The sequence below is a fragment of the Notechis scutatus genome, chromosome 11, assembly GCF_049901735.1.
Source record: "Notechis scutatus isolate UNSWTSFEM ecotype Mainland chromosome 11, rNotScu1.2, whole genome shotgun sequence".
Classification (NCBI taxonomy): domain Eukaryota; kingdom Metazoa; phylum Chordata; class Lepidosauria; order Squamata; family Elapidae; genus Notechis; species Notechis scutatus.
Window position 1 is genome coordinate 286,136 of NC_142019.1, and position 20,169 is coordinate 306,304.

Below are 20,169 nucleotides of genomic sequence, written 5' to 3' on the forward strand. Positions count from 1 at the left end.
GAATGTGGAATAAGGGAGATTTGGTGCTTATTGGAAATCTGTATTAATCAATGGGTCGAGGTCAATTATTAGGGTTGAAGGGACTTCCTTTTGATATTCCTTGCATTTCTCTTCTCTTTCTTCTCTCCTTTAACTGTTCTTGTATCCTGCGTGTGTCATGCACAATTGGACTATGATGGTCTGTGCTGAATTACACAACTACAGCCCCCTCATTATCCTCGCTCCACACAGCCAAGCAACAATACCCTCAATAGCACCGCAATTATTTACCTGAGCAGGTAAGGAGCACCTGGCTAAACAGGGTTGGGTGAGAGGATAAGAGACCACCAGGAACAGAGTTTAACTCAAAAGGGGATTTTGCCTGCATGTCCTCCCTCTGGCCAGTAGGGGGAGACCCAAGTACATTGAAAAGAATAATAATTCAGAAAGTAAATTGAAAAGCAATTTAGAAGGATTTATTTGCTTTGAAGTAAATTTGAGGCCCATCTCAGCCAGTTGAACGCTAACAGACCGGAATGACAACAATCCCCTAATTTTTCCTACAACAAATCGAACTGGATTATTTTGTGCCATCAATCAACCATCCATGAATTTCTTTCTTTCTTTCTTTCTTTCTTTCTTTCTTTCTTTCTTTCTTTCTTTCTTTCTTTCTTTCTTTCTTTCTTTCTCCTTCCTTCCTTCCTTCCTTCCTTCCTTCCTTCCTTCCTTCCTTCCTTCCTTCCTTTCTTTCTTTCTTTCTTTCTTTCTTTCTTTCTTTTTCTTTCCTCCTTCCTTCCCTTTCCCCATTTGTTATTCTATTCTATTCTATTCTATTCTATTCTATTCTATTCCAGATTCTGTACTAGTTTTCTAATTTTCTATTGTAATTATAATTTTTCTATTCTATATTTTATTCTATTCTAATTTTCTAATTCTCTATTCTAATTATTTTAATTATAATTCCCTATCCTATCCTCTTTTTTGTAACCTCCCCTAACATAGGAACATTCTATGTGCAATTTTGGGATACTGAGTATATTTATTCATATCCTGCCTTTATCATTTTTACAAATCACTCAACGCAGTGAACATATCCAACACACACTTTCCTCCTCCTCCTCTTTTCCTCAAAATAACAACCCTGTGAGGTGGATTGGGCTGAGAGAGAAAGGGACTGGCCCAAAATCACCCAGCCAGCTTTCATGGCGGATGAAGGACTTGAACTCATGTTTTCCAGCCTGACTCCTTAATCACTAGACCAGAGGACTCCAACCTTGGCCACTTTAAGCATGGAGGACTTGGGAGCTGAAGTCTTCCAGGATTAAAGTGGCCAAGGTTAGAGACCCCTAAGGTAGATTAGCTCTATTAAGTGCTACTCTCGTAGCTTTCAATGGGATGTGGAAATCTAGGGCTTTTTTTTTGTTGTTGTTGCTCCCATGGAAATTAATCCTTTTCCCAACTCTAGCAGCCCCTTGTAAGGATCAAGAAAGAAGAACCGAGAACCACAAGGCTACAGGAAGTAAACTATTTATCTGTAACCGTCCATCTGGTTCCAAAATGCAGCTCTAAGTAAATTCTGGCTGAGAGTGGCATAAGAGAGGTTACTTTTCATGGCCCCCAAATAATAACATAGTGGGAATTTTGGCATTAAGCTGGAAAAAAAACTCTACTTGGAATACAGTGGAATGAATGCTGTTAGGACCGTACTACGGTACAGTGCTTAGTTGAGTTTCATGGCCACTAATAACAACATTGTGGAGTTCTTGGCATTCAGTTCAAAATGTATATTTCTTCTTCTTTATATCGGGACATGTATATTTCTTATATTTCTATAAGCGGGACAAAATAGCCATCACCGAATTGTGATTGTGGGGCTGAAAAATAACCTGGAGTGACAGAATGCCAAAATACAACCTATAATGGAGACTTTGCTGATTTTCTGGCTGTGAGAAATTCATGCCTGTAATCTAGATATACATTTATAATATTTTAGATGCGGTGTTTCATAATTTTTTGTTTTATCTCTCTTGTTTTTATCCAAATGGGATGTGCCATACGCTAAATAAATATTTATTTTTTATATCTTATTATTATAGCACTGCACACCAGAACAACTAGACACAACGGCAGTTTTTCCTCGAATGCCATCATTCTGCAAAACAAATAATTTCCTCAACACTGTCCAACTATTTATAAAGTCTGCACTACTATTACTGTTAATCTTCTCATCACTCCTTATCACCCATCTCCTCCCACTTGTGACTGTTATGACTGTAACTTTGTCGCTTGTATCCTTACGATTTTTATTGACTGTTTCCTAGTATGATTTGATTGCTAATTGTACCCTATGACTATCATTAAGTGTTGGACCTGATGACTCTTGGCGAATGTATCTTTTCTTTTTATGTATACTGACAGCATATGCACCAAGACACATTCCTTGTGTGTCTAATCACAGTTGGCCGATAAAGAATTCAAATTCTATTTCTATTTCATTTCTATTTCTATTTCATTTATATTCTATTCTATTCTATTCTATTCTATTCTATTCTATTCTATTCTATTCTATTCTATTCTATTCTATTCTATTCCTTTCTGTTCTGTTCTATTCCATTCCATTCTATTTTCTATTCTATTCTATTCTATTCTATTCTGTTTTCTATTCTATTCTATTCTGTTCCATTCTCTATTCTATTCCATTCTGTTCTATTTTCTATTCTATTCTGTTCCATTTTCTATTCTATTCTATTTTCTATACTATACTATACTATACTATACTATACTATACTATACTATACTATACTATACTATACTATACTATACTATACTATACTATACTATTACTATACTATTACTATACCATACCATACCATACCACACCATACCACTCCACTCCATTTAAATTCTGTTCCTATATCCTTCTATTCTATTCTTAATATACTCCCAGACTATCATTAAGTGTTGTACCTGATGATTCTGGACTCTTGACGAATGTATCTTTTCTTTTATGGACACTGAGAGCATTTGCACCAAGACAAATTCCTTGTGTGTCCAATCACACTTGGCCAGTAAAGAATTCTAATTTCTATCCCCCACTAAGGTTATACCAAGCATTAATTGTATAACTTCAATAAGTATGTACCATTTGTAGATATTATCTTTTGGGGAAGTAAATCACTGTTACTTTAAATAAAATTAAAAAGAATGGGAGCTCAGGAATAATTCTGAGCCCCGGGAAGCCTCTTTGGTAACCCAACAGATAACTATGGTTGAGATGAGCTGGCAACAGAGAAACCCCAGATCTAATTCTTCTCTGTCTTTTGGAAGAGACAGTTCCCTCCTGATGGTCCTTCAGAGAAGCTGTCCGTGCTCTGGGTCAACTGACCAGCTAAGGACTTTAACCAGATGACCACATTTGAGGTTCTCAAATATTTGCGCTTGGCTGACATTTTTCCCGCCGAAAAGGGCACTTGAATACGGGAAAAGAGGGTTGTTTTTAACTCCCCCCCCCCGGGAAACGACCTTGAATTCTTCCTCTGTGGAAGGAGGAGACCACAGGCTGACAATGAACAGGAGAGGGTCGCCAGCGGTCAATCCATCAAGAGGTCAGCGGCTCTGGATGAAAGGCTCCATGGTTTATATTTGATTCATTAATGAAATGGCCTTGCATTGGGCAATTAAAAGGTTCGAGTTACGCCAGAGAAACTGGTGGAAAATAAAAATTTGGCTTCCGTGGAAGGCTTGGAGTCAGGGGGGGCCAACAAGAGCTACTGATTGGGTAACATCTCGGTTTTTTTTTTTTTGAGTGGGTAGAAAGCCAAAAACATCCTCTTCAGGTTCATCCAGGCCATTACTATCTTCCAAGTACAGATACTCCTCGACTTATAACACCAGGAGCCACTGTGGGGCAGTGGTCAGAGTGCAGTACTGCAGGCTACTTCTGCTGACTGCCGGCTGCCTGCAATTGGACAATTCGAATCTCACCAGACGCAAGGTTGACTCAGCCTTTCATCCTTCTGTTCTGACCCAAACCCTTGTCCAATAAAACAAACACGAACCAAACCTTTTAATGATTCTTACGAATCCCCGGTTAAAAGGATGCTGCAAACTAATTCACTTTGATAAGCGCGAGCCTCGCCAAAACTGTGCGAGGCTGCCAAGAATCACAGATAAGAAATATTTTACAACACAAGAGTCTTCAAATACCCACTTAAAGATACTGGAATGTCCACGAGGCTGAGTTTCAAAACGTCTTTGCTTCCTGCAAAGAATGCCCGATTCACAGCTGGCTTTTATCTTCGGGAAGGAGGGGCCATCACCTTGCAGCCTTACTCCCGAGTCGCCCGTGCTGCTGCAGCTGCCCTTTCCTACGAACAACCCTGCGCACCTCATCGCTGCTGCCAGCCCCCACAATCTCTGAAGGCAGCAGTCCAGAATGGTCCTGGCCCCTCATCTGAGTCCTCGCTCTCCTCAGCCATCTGCACCTACTGCCGGCTAACCACAACACCTTCCTTCCAAGATGGGTACAATGAAGATCCAGGTTGTTGGGGGGGAAAGAGGCTGACTCTGTAAACCGCTTAGAGAGGGCTGTAAAGGATTGTAAAGCGGCATATAAGTCTAAGAGCTATTGCTATCTCTGCCATGGTGGTGCAGTGGTTAGAATGCGGTACTGCAGGCTAATTTTGCCCACTGCTAGCAATTCGCTTCTGACCGACTCAAGGTTGACTCAGCTTTCCATCCTTCCAAGGTGGGTAAAATGAGGACCCAGATTGTGGGGGGGCAAATAGGCTATAAACCATTTAGAGAAGGCTGGAAAGCACTATAAAGCAGTATATAAGTATAAGGGCGATTGCTATTTCTCATTACCTTCAACAAGTTTAAGATCTTCTTGCTGAGATCCAGCTCAAAGTTGGAATAGTGAGAGTCCGCCATGTCGTAGATAAACACCAGGCCGTTCCGTTGAGTTTCAAAGCTGGTTATGGGAAGGAAAATCATGGTTTAGAGTCACAAACGAAGTTCCTGGGGGTCATATCTCACCTCCACGAGGATTCAGACAGGGAGCTGAGGCTTGTACCCAAAAACCCGACCTAATTCAAAGGCTCAGCTAAACTAAACCATGATTCCCCAACAGTTCTATTACAAGCCAGCATTCTTGGCCTAAAAAGTATTGCTTTATTTTATTTTATTACATTGTATTATAAATTTATTATATGATTATTCTCTTTCATTAGTTTTATATATGAGGTGTTTTTTTTATTCCTGTAAGCCTCCTTGAGTCGCCATGTGTGAATAGGCAGCAATATAAATTTCCTAAAATAAAAATAAAATAAGTAGTGGGATTTGAGATTCATAAATACAAGTTTGGAGACAAGGAGGATGCGACGTTAAGCTCTGACACATGCTTATATTTTTAGACAGCCATGAGACTAGTGTCTCAAAAAAAAAACCTTTGCCTTTCAGTTAATTTTTAAACCATGGTTTTACCATCCTTGCCTCTTTTGTTTGAATTTTTAACTTTTCTGCACTGGTTTGTTTATATTTTAATACTTTATTGTACGCTGTTCAGAGTTCCTCTGTGAGAGAGAGGGGTGGTTAAAAATAAAATAAAATAAATAAAACAAGCCCAAACTTTGGCACTTTCGAACCGGGGAACGAAGGCATTCCAGAATACAGATAGTCCTTGACATACAATGTTTCATTTAGTGACTGTTCAAAGTTTATGACGGCCCTGGAAAAAGTGACCTGCGGTTACTTTTTCACACTTCCAGCATCCTTAATGGTCCCACAATTTGTATTCTGATGCTTGACAGCTGACTCACATTTACGACGGCTGCAGTGCCCCACAATCCCCTTTTTATGACCACCAAAGTCAACGGGGAAGCCAGATTCACTTAACAACCAGGTGACTCATTGAACGACCGCAACGATTCCGTAAACAAAGGTGAGAAGCGACATCGTTAAAAGGGGGCAAAGCTCGCTTAACAGAATGCCCCACTTAACGAGGTAAATTTTCGGGGTCAATTGTGCTCATAAGCCGAGGACTACCAGGGAATTTGGAGCTTTGAAAACCAGCCCTGGGAAGCAAGCAAGGCTTTTAGTCAATGGGAAAACCTGAGATTTTTGCAGGGGGGTAGAGAGTAGAAAACGATCCTGCGCCCTGGTGGCGCAGTGGTCGGACTGCAGTACTGCAGGCTACTTTTGCTGCTTGCCGGCTGCCTGCAATTTAGCAGTTCGATTCTCATCAGGCTCAAGGTGAACTTAGCTTCCATCCTTCCAAGGTGGGTAAAATGAGGACCCAGACTGTGGGGGGCAAGAGGCTGACTCTGCAAACCGCTTAGAGAGGGCTGGAAAGGATTGTAAAGCGGCATATAAGTCTAAGAGCTATTGCTATCTTCCTTCATTCTTCCCTTCCCTCCTTTCCTTCCTTCTAGTTAGAATGCAGTATGTCAGGCTAACTCACTACCCACTGCCAGCAGTTCGATCCTGACCAGCCCAAGGTTGACTCAGCCTTCCATCCTTCCAAGGTGGGTAAAATGAGGACCCAGATTGTTGGGGGCAGGAGGCTGACTCTGTAAACCACTTAGAGAGGGCTGGAAAGCACTGGGAAGTGGTGTATAAGTCTAAGTGCTACTGCTAGTTTCCTTCCTTCCTTGCTTTCCTTCCTTGCTTTCCTTCCTTCCTTCCCTTCCCTTCCCTTCCCTTCCCTCCTTCCTCCTCCTCCCCTCCCTTCCTTCCCTTGTGGTTAGAATGCAGTATTGCAGGCTAACTCTGCCCACTGCCAGCAGTTCGATCCTGAACGGCTCGAGATTGACTCAGCCTTCCATCCTTCCGAGGTCAGTCAAATGAGGACCTACGTTGTTGAGGCTACAAGAGGCTGACTCTGTAAACCACTCAGAGAGGGTTGAGAAGCCCCGTGAAGCGGTATATATGTCTAAGTGCTTATGGGTGTTGCTATCCCTACAAAAGAAAAGAATTCTAATCATTCTAATCACTCCAGGCTCTTGAAGCCAAAACCAGGTGCCCGGTTGCACTCCAAACAGCCCTCCTTACCTTTCCACTGCCCTGTCCAGCAGGTAGAAGAGGGCCTGAAGTACCACGTGTTGGACACTTTTATTGGGGTGGTGCAACTTCGCGGTGAAGAGAGCAATGGAGGCTCCGGAGGGATCCCGCACACTCTGCAAAGAAAGCAGGTGGAAGGAGGTCAGCCAGGTGGGCAAACAGGGTTTAAAGGAACCTCTGCCAAGCCCACAGAGAGTTGTGATGATTGGCAAGCCGTCAAGAAACTGGGTTTCATCCATGGCGAAGGGCAGTAGAGATCGGATTTATCCAGGAGCCCCAAATATTTTGGAAACATTCATGGCTCTTAAGAGCTGTAGCCTTTGATTCCCACCTGTGTCCTACATTAAGTAAAGGAACAAGAAAACTTCAGGATGGAATTCTCGCTAGCCGTAGCTCTCTATGGGGGAAATGGCGGGTTTTCCTTCCCTGCTGATGGCCGACCTTACAGGGTTGTTGTGAAAAGGTTAGCGGGCAGAGAAAAGACCGGGCCTGTTGTTCTGTTTAACTCGGTTTTAACCCTGGTTTGTTAAGTTTGTCTCATTTTGCTTTGAGCGATGGATTCTCTATAATTTCAAGCCGCCCAGCGACACACAAGTGATTTTATCAGGTACAGAAACCTGATAGGGAGACAATAAAATCAATATCACGTTCGCCAGGCTAGAAACGAAATGAATCAGGTTGGCTTTGGTTTGGAAGCTGCAGGCCTAGGATTTGAGGTCTCCTATGGTGAATAAATTAACAAGAGACGGAAGGCAGGGAATGCATGGATTGTACATCGCGCATGGTTGCCAAGATACGCTGAAGGGAGTTGGCTTAGATGCCTTTACAGGAGAAGAGCAATGCCTGGATGAGGAGGAAGAGGAGGAGAGGTTCATTATTTGTCATGGACTCTGACTCCTGCGATGGAGCCTCCAGCTGCAGGGACAGTCCACCTCCGAATACTAATAGCCAGGAATGCATTGACAGTGTGAGTTATTTCCTTCTGTAATTCCTCGCTTGTTGACTTGCCAGACATTTCTCATTACATGACTGTAGGGAGGCTGCATAATGACCTTTGTGAGCCCTTCCCTCCCTAATCACACACACACACACACACACACACACACACACACACAATATAACAACTAGAAGGGCAAGGAGATGATTGTTGTTAACCATCTACCAAAGTGCAGCAGCAGCTTCAGGCCAATTTTTGTATCTTCTCCAAAGCGTGTATTATTTGTGCCAAGAGCATCACAAATTAAAATAAGACACACTTGATGACGGTAAAATTTAAAATATAAAAACAGCGGGGAAGGAAAGTGATTTATAACCAAGTTGTCGCACTTACAATGGCCACCAACGTCCTTGCAGTCACGTGATCAAAATTCAGACGCTTGGCAATAGGTCTCGCATTTATGACGGTTGCGTCATCCTGGGGGTTAAGGTTGCAACCTTCCCAGCCGGCGTCAGACAAACAAACTCAATGAGCGAATCCAGATTCGTTTAATGGCCATGTCATTCACTCCATGATTTTGCGAATCGCTTAACAACCAGGGTGAAAATGCTCATAAAATGAGGTCGGTGTCAGGATTCCGGCACTTAAACCCCATTTAAATCATGAGTCTCGAGCCAAACTTCCAAAACTTCAAAAGGATTTATTGGGAGTAAACATGCTGGCACTTCTTGGGTGTAGCCGACTCTGAAACACACATCATTCATTTCACCCTTGACCCTGGTTTTCCCTCCACCCTCTGGGTGTATTTTCTCCAATGGGACACGTCCCTAGCCCAGAGTCATCAATCATGCTCTCCAGTTAGAATTTGTCCTGACAGAAACTTCGGTCACCTAGTTACTATCTTTGAAAACATTTATGGAATGCAGTTTCGGTTTGCAAGCTGCCGCACTGCTCCCCCCTCCCTTTCGGTTGGCAACTCTAAAAAGAAATATTTATAAATATTTATAAATATCTAGAAATATTTGATGAGAGTTGACAGTCGGGTCAAATGATTACTTGCTTAAAAACCACCTCCCAACAATGGCCGTAAGTTGAAGCTCACCCATAGCTCGGTCAGAACTACCTCCATCCTTATTTGAACGCCCCTATCAGGGCTTTGGGGGTATATCTCCCACCCCACAATTTTTTTTCTGCAATTTTTTTTCTAGCGTTCTGGCTTCACCCCTTTGAAATTCCCCAGAAGCCAAAACTTACCAGGATGGTGAATTTTCCACTCAGGAGTTCTGACCTCAACGGTTCCTCGTGAGGTTTGAGTTTCACGATTCCTTCCTTGAACCTCGTTTCCTAAAGGGGTGGGAAGAAGATCCATCCATCAATCAGAATAGAGCTGGAAGGGACCTTGGAGGTCTTCTAGTCTAACCCCCTGCACAAGCAGGAGACCCTAGTTCATTTCAGACAAGTGGCTGTCCAGACTCTTCTTAAAAACCTCCAGTGATGGAGCAGCTACAATTTATGGAGGCACGTTGTTCCACTGGTTAATTTCTCCTTAGTTCTAGGTTGCTTCTCTCCTTGATTAGTTTCCTTCCGTTACTTCTTGCCTTGCCTTCAGGGGCTTTGGAGAATAAATGGACCCCCTCTTCTTTGTGGCAGCCCCTCAGACTGCTATCATGTCACTCCCATGTCCTTCTTTTTATTAAACTAAAAGATAAAGGTTCCCCTCACACATGCATGTGAGTCATTTTCGGCTCTCATATCCGTTACAAAGCCGAAGAAGAGCCAGCGCTGTCCGAAGACGTCTCCGTGGTCATGTGGCCAGCAGGACTAAACATCGAAGGCGCACAGAACACTGTTCCCTTCCCACCAAAATGGTCCCTATTTTTCTACTTGCATTTTTTTTTTTGACATGCTTTCGAACTGCCAGGTTGGCAGAAGCTGGAGACCAGTGACGGGAGCTCCCTCCATGACGCGGCGCTGGGGATTCGAACCGCTGAACCGCCCACCTTTCTGATCGACAAGCTCGGCGTCTTAGCCCCTGAGCCCAATTACAGCGACCATTCTCAGCAAAAGGGTTTAAGCCATCTTGGAAAGAGGCCCTCCATGGGTCCAGCTTGTGTGAACCCACCCATGGAAGTCACCGAATAGAAAAACCCCTGCATTGCCCAAGCAACTCACCCTGTAGGAGTGGAAGAGTTCAATCGCTCGGAGGACGTCAAATTTTCTAGCCATGAGGAATTTGACAGCCATGTTCCAGGAAAGGGGAGAGACATTGTACTGAGTGGTCCATTTGTTGATCTCTTCCAGGAATTGCTTGGTGGCCTTCACCCCGGCGGAGCAGAGCAGGGGAGAGGAAGGAAAGGAAGAAAACAAAAATGGTTAATCTTCGTGTTTTGTTATGGATTCCAGAATGGAATGTAGAATGTATAATTCTTTTATGGGCCAAGTGTGATTGGACACACAAGGAATTCGTCTTTGGTGCAAATGCTCTCAGTGTACATAAAAGAAAAGATACATTCGTCAAGAGTCAAGAACCATCAGGTACAAGACTTGATAATAGTCATAGGGTACAATAAGAATAAAATAGAAATAGAAATAGAAACAGAATAGAACAGAATTGAATTCTTTTATGGGCCAAGTGTGATTGGACACACAAGGAATTCGTCTTTGGTGCAAATGCTCTCAGTGTATATAAAAGAAAAGATTCATTCGTCAAGAATCATCAGGTACAATACTTCATAATAGTCATAAGGTACAATAAGAATAAAATAGAAATAGAAACAGAAACAGAATAGAATTCTTTATTGGCCAAGTGAGATTGGACACACAAGGAATTTGTCTTGGTGCAAATGCTCTCAATGTACATAAAAGAGACATTTGTCAAGAATCATCAACACTTAATGATAGTCATAAGGTACAATAAGAATAGAATAGAATAGAATAGAATAGAATAGAATAGAATAGAATAGAATTCTTTATTGGCCAAGTGAGATTGGACACACAAGGAATTTGTCTTGGTGCAAATGCTCTCAGTGTCCATAAAAGAAAAGATACATTTTTCAAGAGTCAAGATTCATCAGGTACAAGACTTAATGATAGTCATAGGGTACAATAAGAATAGAATAGAAATAGAATAGAATAGAATAAAATTCTTTATTGGCCAAGTGTGATTGGACACACAAGGAATTTGTCTTGGTGCAAATGCTCTCAGTGTATATAAAAGAAAAGATACATTCGTCAAGAATCATCAAGTCCAACACTTAATAAGTTATAGGATACAATAAGCAATCAAATCATACTAGGAAACAATTAATATAAATCGTAAGGATACAAGCGACAAAAGTTACAGTCATAGAGTCACAAGTGGGAGGGGGTGGGTGAAAGGAAGAGTGGGAGGCATAACCAAGAACTAAAAAGGGGATAAATAATAGAAAGTACCAATTAATATGAATTTATGAATGGCTATTTGAATTACATAATTTGTTAAATACTGCAAATATGACTACTAATAGAGAATTTATAATAAAAGAAGTGATGTGAAGAAAATAGAGACTGACACAAAATAGCACATGAGAATATTGAATAATTCAGATCGATAATATGTATTAATATCAAACGATGTAAGAAAGTTAGCAAGATCAATGTGAAACTATTGCCATGTTTGTTTTTAAAACGTAAAACCACCTGGAACCACACTGTTCCCACAATGATGAATATATAGAAACAGAAAAATAAAAAATGTATTTTAAAAAAAACAATTCCTTAAAATCAGGAGAGATTCAACATTTCGGAGAATACCAGTACTCTTCAACTTACGACCACTATTAGAACTGGATAATTGGTCATTGAGGGGTGCAATTGGGAAGCGAGGCATGGCATAATTTAACGTGGTTTCCCCCCCTCCCTAGCATAGCTGGCTGGAGAATTCTGGGAGTTGAAGCCCACAAGTCTTAAAGTGGCCAAGTTTAGGGACCCTTGGTGTAGGGTGTCCCGCTTGGGCGGGGGGTTGGACTAGATGACCTACAAGGTCCCTTCCAACTCGGATTATCTGTTAATCTGATCAGCTGAAATCCACGTGCCCCCTGCCAAAACCTGGCTAAGTGGCTCCCTCCTCCATGGCCACTCAGGGATCCCCGTGGGCCCATTTCTGGAGCGGAAACATCCCGTCAGTTTCTCGCTCCGGGCCTTGGGGGGAAGAACTGTGTGGCCATTCATTTTTAATGGAAGGACAAACATCTCGGAAGATGTGACTCATGGAAAACAGCCGGCCCCTGTGTTCCCCTGGCACCCAACGGCTTCTTCGCCCTGGCAGGGGCTCCCAAGACCTCCTCCAAGCATTTGGAGGAGGGTCCCATTGGGGCTTTAGAGACACGAGCAGCAGCGAGCCCGGGACGGTTGGGCTACCTTGGCCAAACGCTTCATTTAGCAGCATCCAACAAACGGCAAAGAGTTCAGCCTCTCTGCAGAGATCTGTATCAATATCTATCCATATATGACAATAAAGTAACCTAATCTAAACTACACTTAAACTGAACTTAAACTAAACTAAACCTAAACTAACCTAAACCTAACCTAATCTAAACTAAACTTAAACTAACCTAACCTAAACCTAACCTAATCCAAACTAAACTTAAACTTAAACTAAACTAAACCTAAACTAACCTAAACCTAACGTAATCTAATCTAAACTTAAACTAAACTTAAACTAAACTAAACTTAAACTAAACTTAAACTAAACTTAAACTAACCTAACCTAAACCTAAACTAACCTAAACCTAACGTAATCTAATCTAAACTTAAACTAAACTTAAACTAAACTTAAACTAAACCTAAACTAACCTAAACCTAACCTAAACCTAAACTTAAACTAAACTTAAACTAAACTTAAACTAAACCTAAACTAACCTAAACCTAACCTAATCTAAACTAAACTAAACTTAAACTAAACCTAAACTAACCTAAACCTAACCTCATTTAAACTTTAATTAAACCTAACCTAAACCAAACCTAAACCAAACCTAAACTAACCTAAACTTAAACCAAACTTAAACCTAAACTTAAACTAACCCTAAACCTAACCCTAACCCTAAACCAAACTAAACCAGCCATTTCTTTTTTTTCTTTCTGACTGCTCCCAGCCCTCGCCAAGCCCTGCCTGCCTGCCTGGCCAGCGAGATCCACAGGCTCTACTGCAAACATGAAACTCCCACCAGGATGCACGAGGACAAGGTTAAAGTAGAACAGCCAAACAGATCCGGGAGAAGAGCAGGGTGACATTGAAAAAAAGGGATCCTTATCTCCTGGCGATCCTGTTTTGTCCTCTCCTCCGACGCTGACCCGAAGAAGGAGGGTTCATGCAAGGACTTCCAAACGCTTTCCAAGAAAACCCAGCACCTTTTGGACCTGGAGGAAGAGGCTGCAGACTGCCTCGGCCCAGCGGGGCAGCCTCCAAAACCAGCAAGGAGGGCTGGGGTTGTGTCTGTGTGTCTGGGGGTGCATTACATAGTAGTCCTCGAGTTACGGCCACAGCTGAGCCCGGGATCTACGTTGCCAAGTTGTTAAGTGAGTTTCGCCCCACTTCTTGCTGCCGTTGTTAAGGGAAACCCCTCCAAGTTGCGAAATTTGTTATCCCGGTGGGTTCAGCAAATCCGGCATCTCCCCCGTTCGCTTCGCTCATTGGAAAGTTGCAAAAAGGGAATCCCGTGACCTTGGGACACTCCAACCGTCGTAAATGCGAGTCGGGGGGCAAGCGTCTGAATTTGGATCGTGTGATCGTGGTAGCGGTGGGAGGGAAGCCGCAAACGGTCATTCAGGGTAGAAAAAAAGAGTCGTAAGTTGTTGTTTTTTTCAGTGCTGGTGTCCCTTCCAACGGTCACTAAACGAACTGTTGTAAGTTGAGGACTTCCTGCACTTAACCCAACCCTCTGCCCTACCATGGCCACAAGGCCAACCTGGAAGCCAAGCCTGCAATTTGGGCAAGGCTCCTTCCGTGCTTCTGCTTCTTCCCCATTGCGGGGAAAGTCCTCGACTTACAAACAGCTCCCTTTAGTGACTTGTTCAAAGTTACAACAGCATTACCAACAGTGACTTACGGCCATTTTCTCACACTTACGACTGTGGCAGCCTCCCATGTGGCCAAAATTTGGACGCCTGCCCCCCCCCCCGACTCGTATTTACAACAGTTGCCGAGATCACAAGATTCCCCGTTTTTGCAACTGTCCAACGAGCGAAGCGAATGAGGCGGGGATGATGGATTGGCTGAACCCACTGTGTTTCCTCACGGAGCAACTGCTTTGATTTACTTAACGACCGTGGTGAGAAAGTTCGATCAACTGGAGCAAAACTGACTTAAGGAATGTTTTGCTTAAACTGCAAGCATGCAAAAATAACAGATCATCAAGAGTTGGAAGGGACCTTATAGGTCATCTAGTCCAACCCCCGGCCCAAGTGGGAGAGCCTACACCATTTTTGACAAATGGCAGTCCAGTCTCTTCTTGAAAGTCTCAAGTGATGGTGCTCCCACAACTTCCAAAGCAACTTCTGTTCCATTGGTTTCTCCTTATTTCCAGGTTGAATCTCTCCTCGATCAGTTTCCACCCATTATTCCTCGTCTGGCCTTCAGGTGCCTTGGAAAACAGCTTGACCTCTTCCTCCTCTCTGTGGCAGCCCCTCCAATATTGGAAGGCTGCTCTCTTGTCTCCCCTGGTCCTTCACTTCCCTAGATTAGCCAGGCCCAGTTCCTGCAACCGTTCTTCATATGTTTTAGCCTCCTGGTTGCTCTTCTCTGCATTTTTTCCAGAGCCTCAACCTCTTTTTTATAATGTGGTGACCAATGCGGTCGTAAGTCGAAGTCTATTCTGTACTGAGAAGCGGGGTGGGGGGGTGGGGGGTGGGAATATTCAAAAGAAAGGGTGCCTTCAGGTTCTGAGCAATGATTAACCAGGGATTTATTTTCCATGAAACGAGGATACAAGGAAACATCATGCAATGCTCACATTCATTGTTGAAAAGGACCCAGGAAAAAGGCTGTTTCGTAACCCCTCTCTGAGCTTTTCAATTTATTTTTTTCCCCAAAAAAATGCAGCTACCTATCTGGTTTATAATCTCCTTTTTTTTCCCCCCAGGGTGAAAAAAGCTGCTGCATTCTTCCCATCCTGACTCAAGTTCCCCAACAAAAGGAGAAGAGAGAGAGAGAAAAAAAAGAAAGAAAGAAAAAGGAATGACGTCACTCATCTAAGACAACAGGAAACGGTTTCAAAAAATGAAAGGATTTTCCCAAGGCAGCCAGGGCTGAATTGGATCTTACCAACTTTCTAAATTCAATGGGGATGTTTCTATCTGGGTATCAGAGTTCAGTACGATCAGAGAGATAATTTTTTTTTTAAAAAAGGAGGAAAGGTTGCCATGGAGATTCTTTTTTAAAAAAAAAAAAATAATTCCATTGTGCTACAACGATTGTAAGCGTGAAAAATGGCCACAAGTCACATTTTTTTTCCAATTATAACTGTGAACAAACAAACAGTTGCAGGTCAAGAACTACCTATACCTCCCTCAATTTTTAAGAACTTTTTTTCCAGTATACAAGCAGTTCTACTTGCTGTTGAATGTATTGAGGAATCTGGCAAGGAAATATTTCTGAAATCGTGACCCAAAGGGCCAAAGTTGTGATAAGAGTTTATACCAATACTGTTTTATCTATAATCGATGACTTCTCAGGATGCTATTATCTCCAATTGCCCAATGCTGTTGGGCAATAGCAGCCATTTACAATTCTCCATCCTAGGATATCTGAATTTTGCCCCACCTCCCACAAGGGGAAACAGAGGCACCTGGATGAACATGCAAAATATGATAAATCATTATATTCTCCTTTTAACAACCCTAGAATCCCTTGGGGGGTGGAATCTGGGCAACTGAATGGAGCTAGTAGAATGTTTAATGGCCAGACGCCCTTCCTGTCACCAATGCAGAGTTTTGTTCAGCAGATAATACCCTCAGTGTGCCCAGAGAGAGAAAAATATCTGCTTCTACCAAGGATCGAACTCACAGCCTCCTGATTGTGAGGCAAGAACTCTACCTCTAGGCCACCAGACCACTCCTTGCAAGGTATGATAAATATCTTATGCAAAATATTTAAGGGCTCTAAATAGACACCTTTGCAACTGAAAAAAATTCCAGTTTGATTTTTAAGGAAGCCCTTGCAATTAGTTGCTTGTTTCTAATCTGCCGTATTGCAGGATTGCTTTCCTAGATCCGCATGTACACGACTGGATTCCCAAGGATAATCCAAATTAAATTTCCTCCAGACATTCCGGATGTCGGGAAACCTGACTCGGTGGCAAGGGATTATGGGGGTTGTAGGCCAGAACAGCAGGGAGTCAGCGAGCTGTCAATCCCTGTTTTATGTTGTCCTAGAAAGCAGATGCTATTTGTGGATGAAGGATCCATTAGGTCAGTGTTTCTCAAACCTCAGCCACTTTTTAAGATGGATGGACTTCCACCCCAGAATTCACAGTCACGTTGGGCTTCCAGCATCATCCGATTGGGTGGCTGGGGAATTCTGGGAGTTGAAGTTCACCCAGAGTCTTAAATTTGCTGAGGGTTAAGGGATACCGAGCCCAATATTCCTCCAATATCACGCTCCGGATTTAAAATCACAGAAGAACTCAAATTCATTCCCTTCCCCAGTCTACAATCATGTTATAATATATATATATATACATGACACCCCCTTTCCCTGGGACCCACAGATGGAATTGCCACAGGGGGAAGAGACCGCCAGGGATTTCATTTCCCAAACACAATTCCCCTGTCCCAAAGGCATTTTAAACACTTCATTAGAGATCTCTCCGTCCTACGGGGAGAACAGAGATTTGTGCCCGACAGCCACGGGAGTAAACGGAGCCATGTTATGAATGAGGCTGATCTCATTCATAACTTACTGTTCTCCAAAAAAAAAGAAAAAAAAAAGAAAAAAAGAGGCTGACCTCAAATTCATTGATGAACTGGCTGGTCTTAAAATGGCCGATCTGAAGAAGCGAAGGAAGGACAAGGAAGAGTTAACGCTCGGATGGGAGCATCAGGGAATATTTATTCTCCAAGATATCCTTGGAAAAGGCTCCAGCCAAGCCAAGCCGACTTTGCAGGCCTGTCTGAGGAGACCACGCGCGTGAGCCGAAGGAGACCTTCCCTCTTTCAAGGAATGGTGGGTCGGCCACGTGTCTGTTGCACCACACAGCTTCTCGGAATTCCATAAATAGGGAATCACGCCACGGCTTCAATGGCGGAAGTCCAACATGAGTCGGAGGGGAGGGAATTTTCAGAACTTCCATCAGGACTAGCTGCACCACACGAGATGCTAAAGGTTGACTTCACACTGACTTTTAGAGTTACTAGCCGTAGGGTTGACCTAGAGTGAAGTCCCAGACATTTGGCAGGTCCACATGGACCTAGAAAAGCCTATTTTGAGGAGCTTGCCTGATTCAGATCTAGGGTGGCTGAGAGAGACCTTCACTGTAGGACAACCCGACAACTTGGCCTGGCCCAACTGACACAGCCTTTGTGTTTCATCCTTTCAGGGTCAAAAAAACTGCTGAGCTCGCTGGCTTTGCAGAATTCGGTATCTTTTTCAACTTCTCGTGATGCTCAATTATGAGCTTCGCTTCTGGATCTACCTAGAGCTTCACCCAAGAGCTTTCTTTCCCCAGTGGCACACCCAGAAAAGGTCGAAGTGAAGACAAACACACGGAACCAGATCTCCCAGGGGTGAGGTGGGGACAGGGCAGGGTGCTGGGTGGGTAGATGTCCGAATGAAATCTGTTCTAGCCTTTTCTCCATTCTGCACAAGGACAACTCTGGTTGTTGTTTTTTTGGGGTGGGGTGGGGGTTTCCCCTTTCCTGGTTTCCCTTAAAGCCTTGGAGATGCAGAAGTGGAAAATTACACAAGCCGAAAACTTCGCAATCCAACACACACGTTTATTTGTCATTTACAGTCAACGGGAAAGCAGGAAGAAGAAACACGCATGCACTAGAAACGGCAGGAATGCTAAGAGGCGCAGCCATCCAGGCATAACCTTTCTCCAAAACAGCTGAAGAACAACAAAAAAAAACCTCAAGAAATTCAGATATTTTTTCCTGTTTTGCGAGCCAGGGCAATGTTTTTAGGGTACCGATAGGGTAGCTTAATGCTGCTAAATAGGGTTGGCAAAGAGCCACAAAGAGCATTGGAATGAATATAAGGTATATATCAGTGCTTCTCCACCTTGGCAACTTTTAAGATGGGTGGACTTCAATTCCCAGAATTCCCCAGCCAGCGAAGAATTCTGGGAATTGAAGTCCGCCCACCTTAAAGTTGCCAAGGTGGAAAAACACTGATATACTGTACATTTTAAAAGAAAACGTTAGGAAATTTATTTGATCTGGCTTCTGCTTTGCAACCCTGTCCAAACTCTTGAGAAATCAATGACCTTCTTAAGCTCCTTCTTAGAATCTGGATGGAAAATATATATAAATGCATATGATCACTATCTTAATTTCCTTTCTTTTGTTCTCTTTCCTGGGTCAATTTAAAAAAAACAAACACAAAACCCTTGGGGCACCAATTTAATCTGCCATCATCTGTCAAGGATCTCTCTCTCTCTCTCTCTTTTTTTCAGTCTGAGGGCATTTTGAGGTCTTACTGCTCAATAAAAATATATTTGATTGGCTGGGTTAATGAAAGGAGATTAAAAAGGGGAGAGAACATTTATATTTTGCATTGATGATGTTCCTAGTTTGGGTAAATGAAACATCTGCAGAAAAACAACCCAGCTCAGGGAGCACCAAGGACCCCTCATCATACCACAATGACACCATCCTCTAAAAAGAACTTTAAAAACCCTCCCTTTTTAAGACCCTGTAAGAATTGCATTTTTTGGGGGGGGGGGGAATAATTGCATTTTTCAGCTCCCACAGAATTGCATTTGGTAAAAATTTAGGAAGCACACCTACTCCACCAGCAGGCTCTAAAATGAAAGCAAGGATGCTTAAAGCTACATATATATATACATATATACAATATATATATATATATATCTTTTAGCACCCACTGGGAGATTTTCTAGAAAAACCAGTTTCCTTCCTTTACTTATGTACACTTTCTTTTTCTTTCTTTCTTTGGCCTCCCTTCCTCACTCCCCAGTTCCATGATTAGGAAAAGGGATTTAAAAAAAAAAAAGGGGGAGGGCATTAAAAGAGTGAAGTGGCACCCAGAAGGGTTAGGGTTGCTTTGAACTTCTCCGCCCTCCCGCCTCACTTCCTTAAACATTAAAAGACGTGAAGCCAGGGGGTTATTACATGTCTGTGTTTCACATCCTCTCCCTAATCCTTTTTTTTTTTAACATGGGGGGAAAAATGGAGTCAAATATCCGCTACTCCCATCGCCCCAAAACATACCAATCTTTGGGGTGGGGGGAAAGAGAGAGAGCACAAGAAAAAAAGAGAGAGAATTAATTCTTCTTTTAAGAGAGTCCCAGATGTTGGGGCTCGCTTAAGTGGGGACAGTTTGATTGCTTCCCAACTTTCAATGGGAGAATGATACAACCCCCCCCCATGCTCTCTTTATCCAAAAGGGGGGGGCACCTTTATAAGGTCCCCCCACCCCCAGTCAGAAATTTTCTTGGGTTTGTGGAGTGAGAGGAAGGGAGCGAGCCTGCATCCTTGCTTGGTTGGAGTGGGTGGGTGGGTGGCTCATAGGTTGGATGGGATGCTAGCACCATGGGGAGGGGGCTGCCTCCTCCTTTTGCAAGGGAAAGACGCCCCCCCCTCTCTGGGCCCCAGATTAGCCTGCATCTCAGCCCCCACCCCCCTTCTGACTTCCATGGAAACATCACCTGGGAGATACACCTCTGGGCCTCCCATTGATCTGGTGGAAAGAGGGGGTCTGTCAAAGGCCGGAGGGGGCGCAGTTGCGCTCTTCAGGGCCAAGATTGCCCCCTCCCCACGCAGACAGCCCCCCAGATTCTGGACTTTATTCACCCCCGCCCCCAAAGCGAAGAGGACTTACAAAGTAAAGAGAGGTTTGGAGGTGGGGGAGAAAAGGGGGCGGGGAGGGGGTTCCTATCGACTCCCCAGGAAAGCAGCGGGCAGCCCGCACCCCAAAGCCGGGCCCAGCCGGGGAGAATCGCTGGCTCTTTTTTTTTTTTAAACTTCCGCTCATCACC

At 43.3% G+C, this 20,169-nt stretch overlaps 2 protein-coding genes and 1 long non-coding RNA gene across 3 annotated transcripts in view; 1 reads left to right on the forward strand and 2 right to left on the reverse strand.

Annotated features, from left to right (window-relative positions):
- Nucleotides 1-20,169, forward strand: part of SNX33 (sorting nexin 33) — an 89,742-nt gene that overhangs the window by 34,853 nt on the left and 34,720 nt on the right. The gene's annotated exons all lie outside the window — the stretch shown is intronic.
- PTPN9 (protein tyrosine phosphatase non-receptor type 9) overlaps nucleotides 1-20,169 on the reverse strand; it is a 30,079-nt gene that overhangs the window by 9,428 nt on the left and 482 nt on the right. Inside the window, exons 2-5 of the mRNA XM_087972415.1 lie at nucleotides 10,148-10,291; nucleotides 9,230-9,319; nucleotides 7,030-7,154; nucleotides 4,846-4,951 (exon numbers count right to left, since the gene is read on the reverse strand). Coding sequence (XP_087828541.1) covers nucleotides 4,846-4,951; nucleotides 7,030-7,154; nucleotides 9,230-9,319; nucleotides 10,148-10,291 — 465 coding nt within the window. The remainder of the gene's footprint in view (nucleotides 1-4,845; nucleotides 4,952-7,029; nucleotides 7,155-9,229; nucleotides 9,320-10,147; nucleotides 10,292-20,169) is intronic.
- On the reverse strand, nucleotides 723-4,836 carry LOC148129671 (uncharacterized). Its single transcript, XR_015750755.1, has 2 exons — nucleotides 843-4,836; nucleotides 723-809 (listed from the first exon to the last, which is right to left on the reverse strand). It is a non-coding gene; the product is annotated as an uncharacterized LOC148129671 (long non-coding RNA).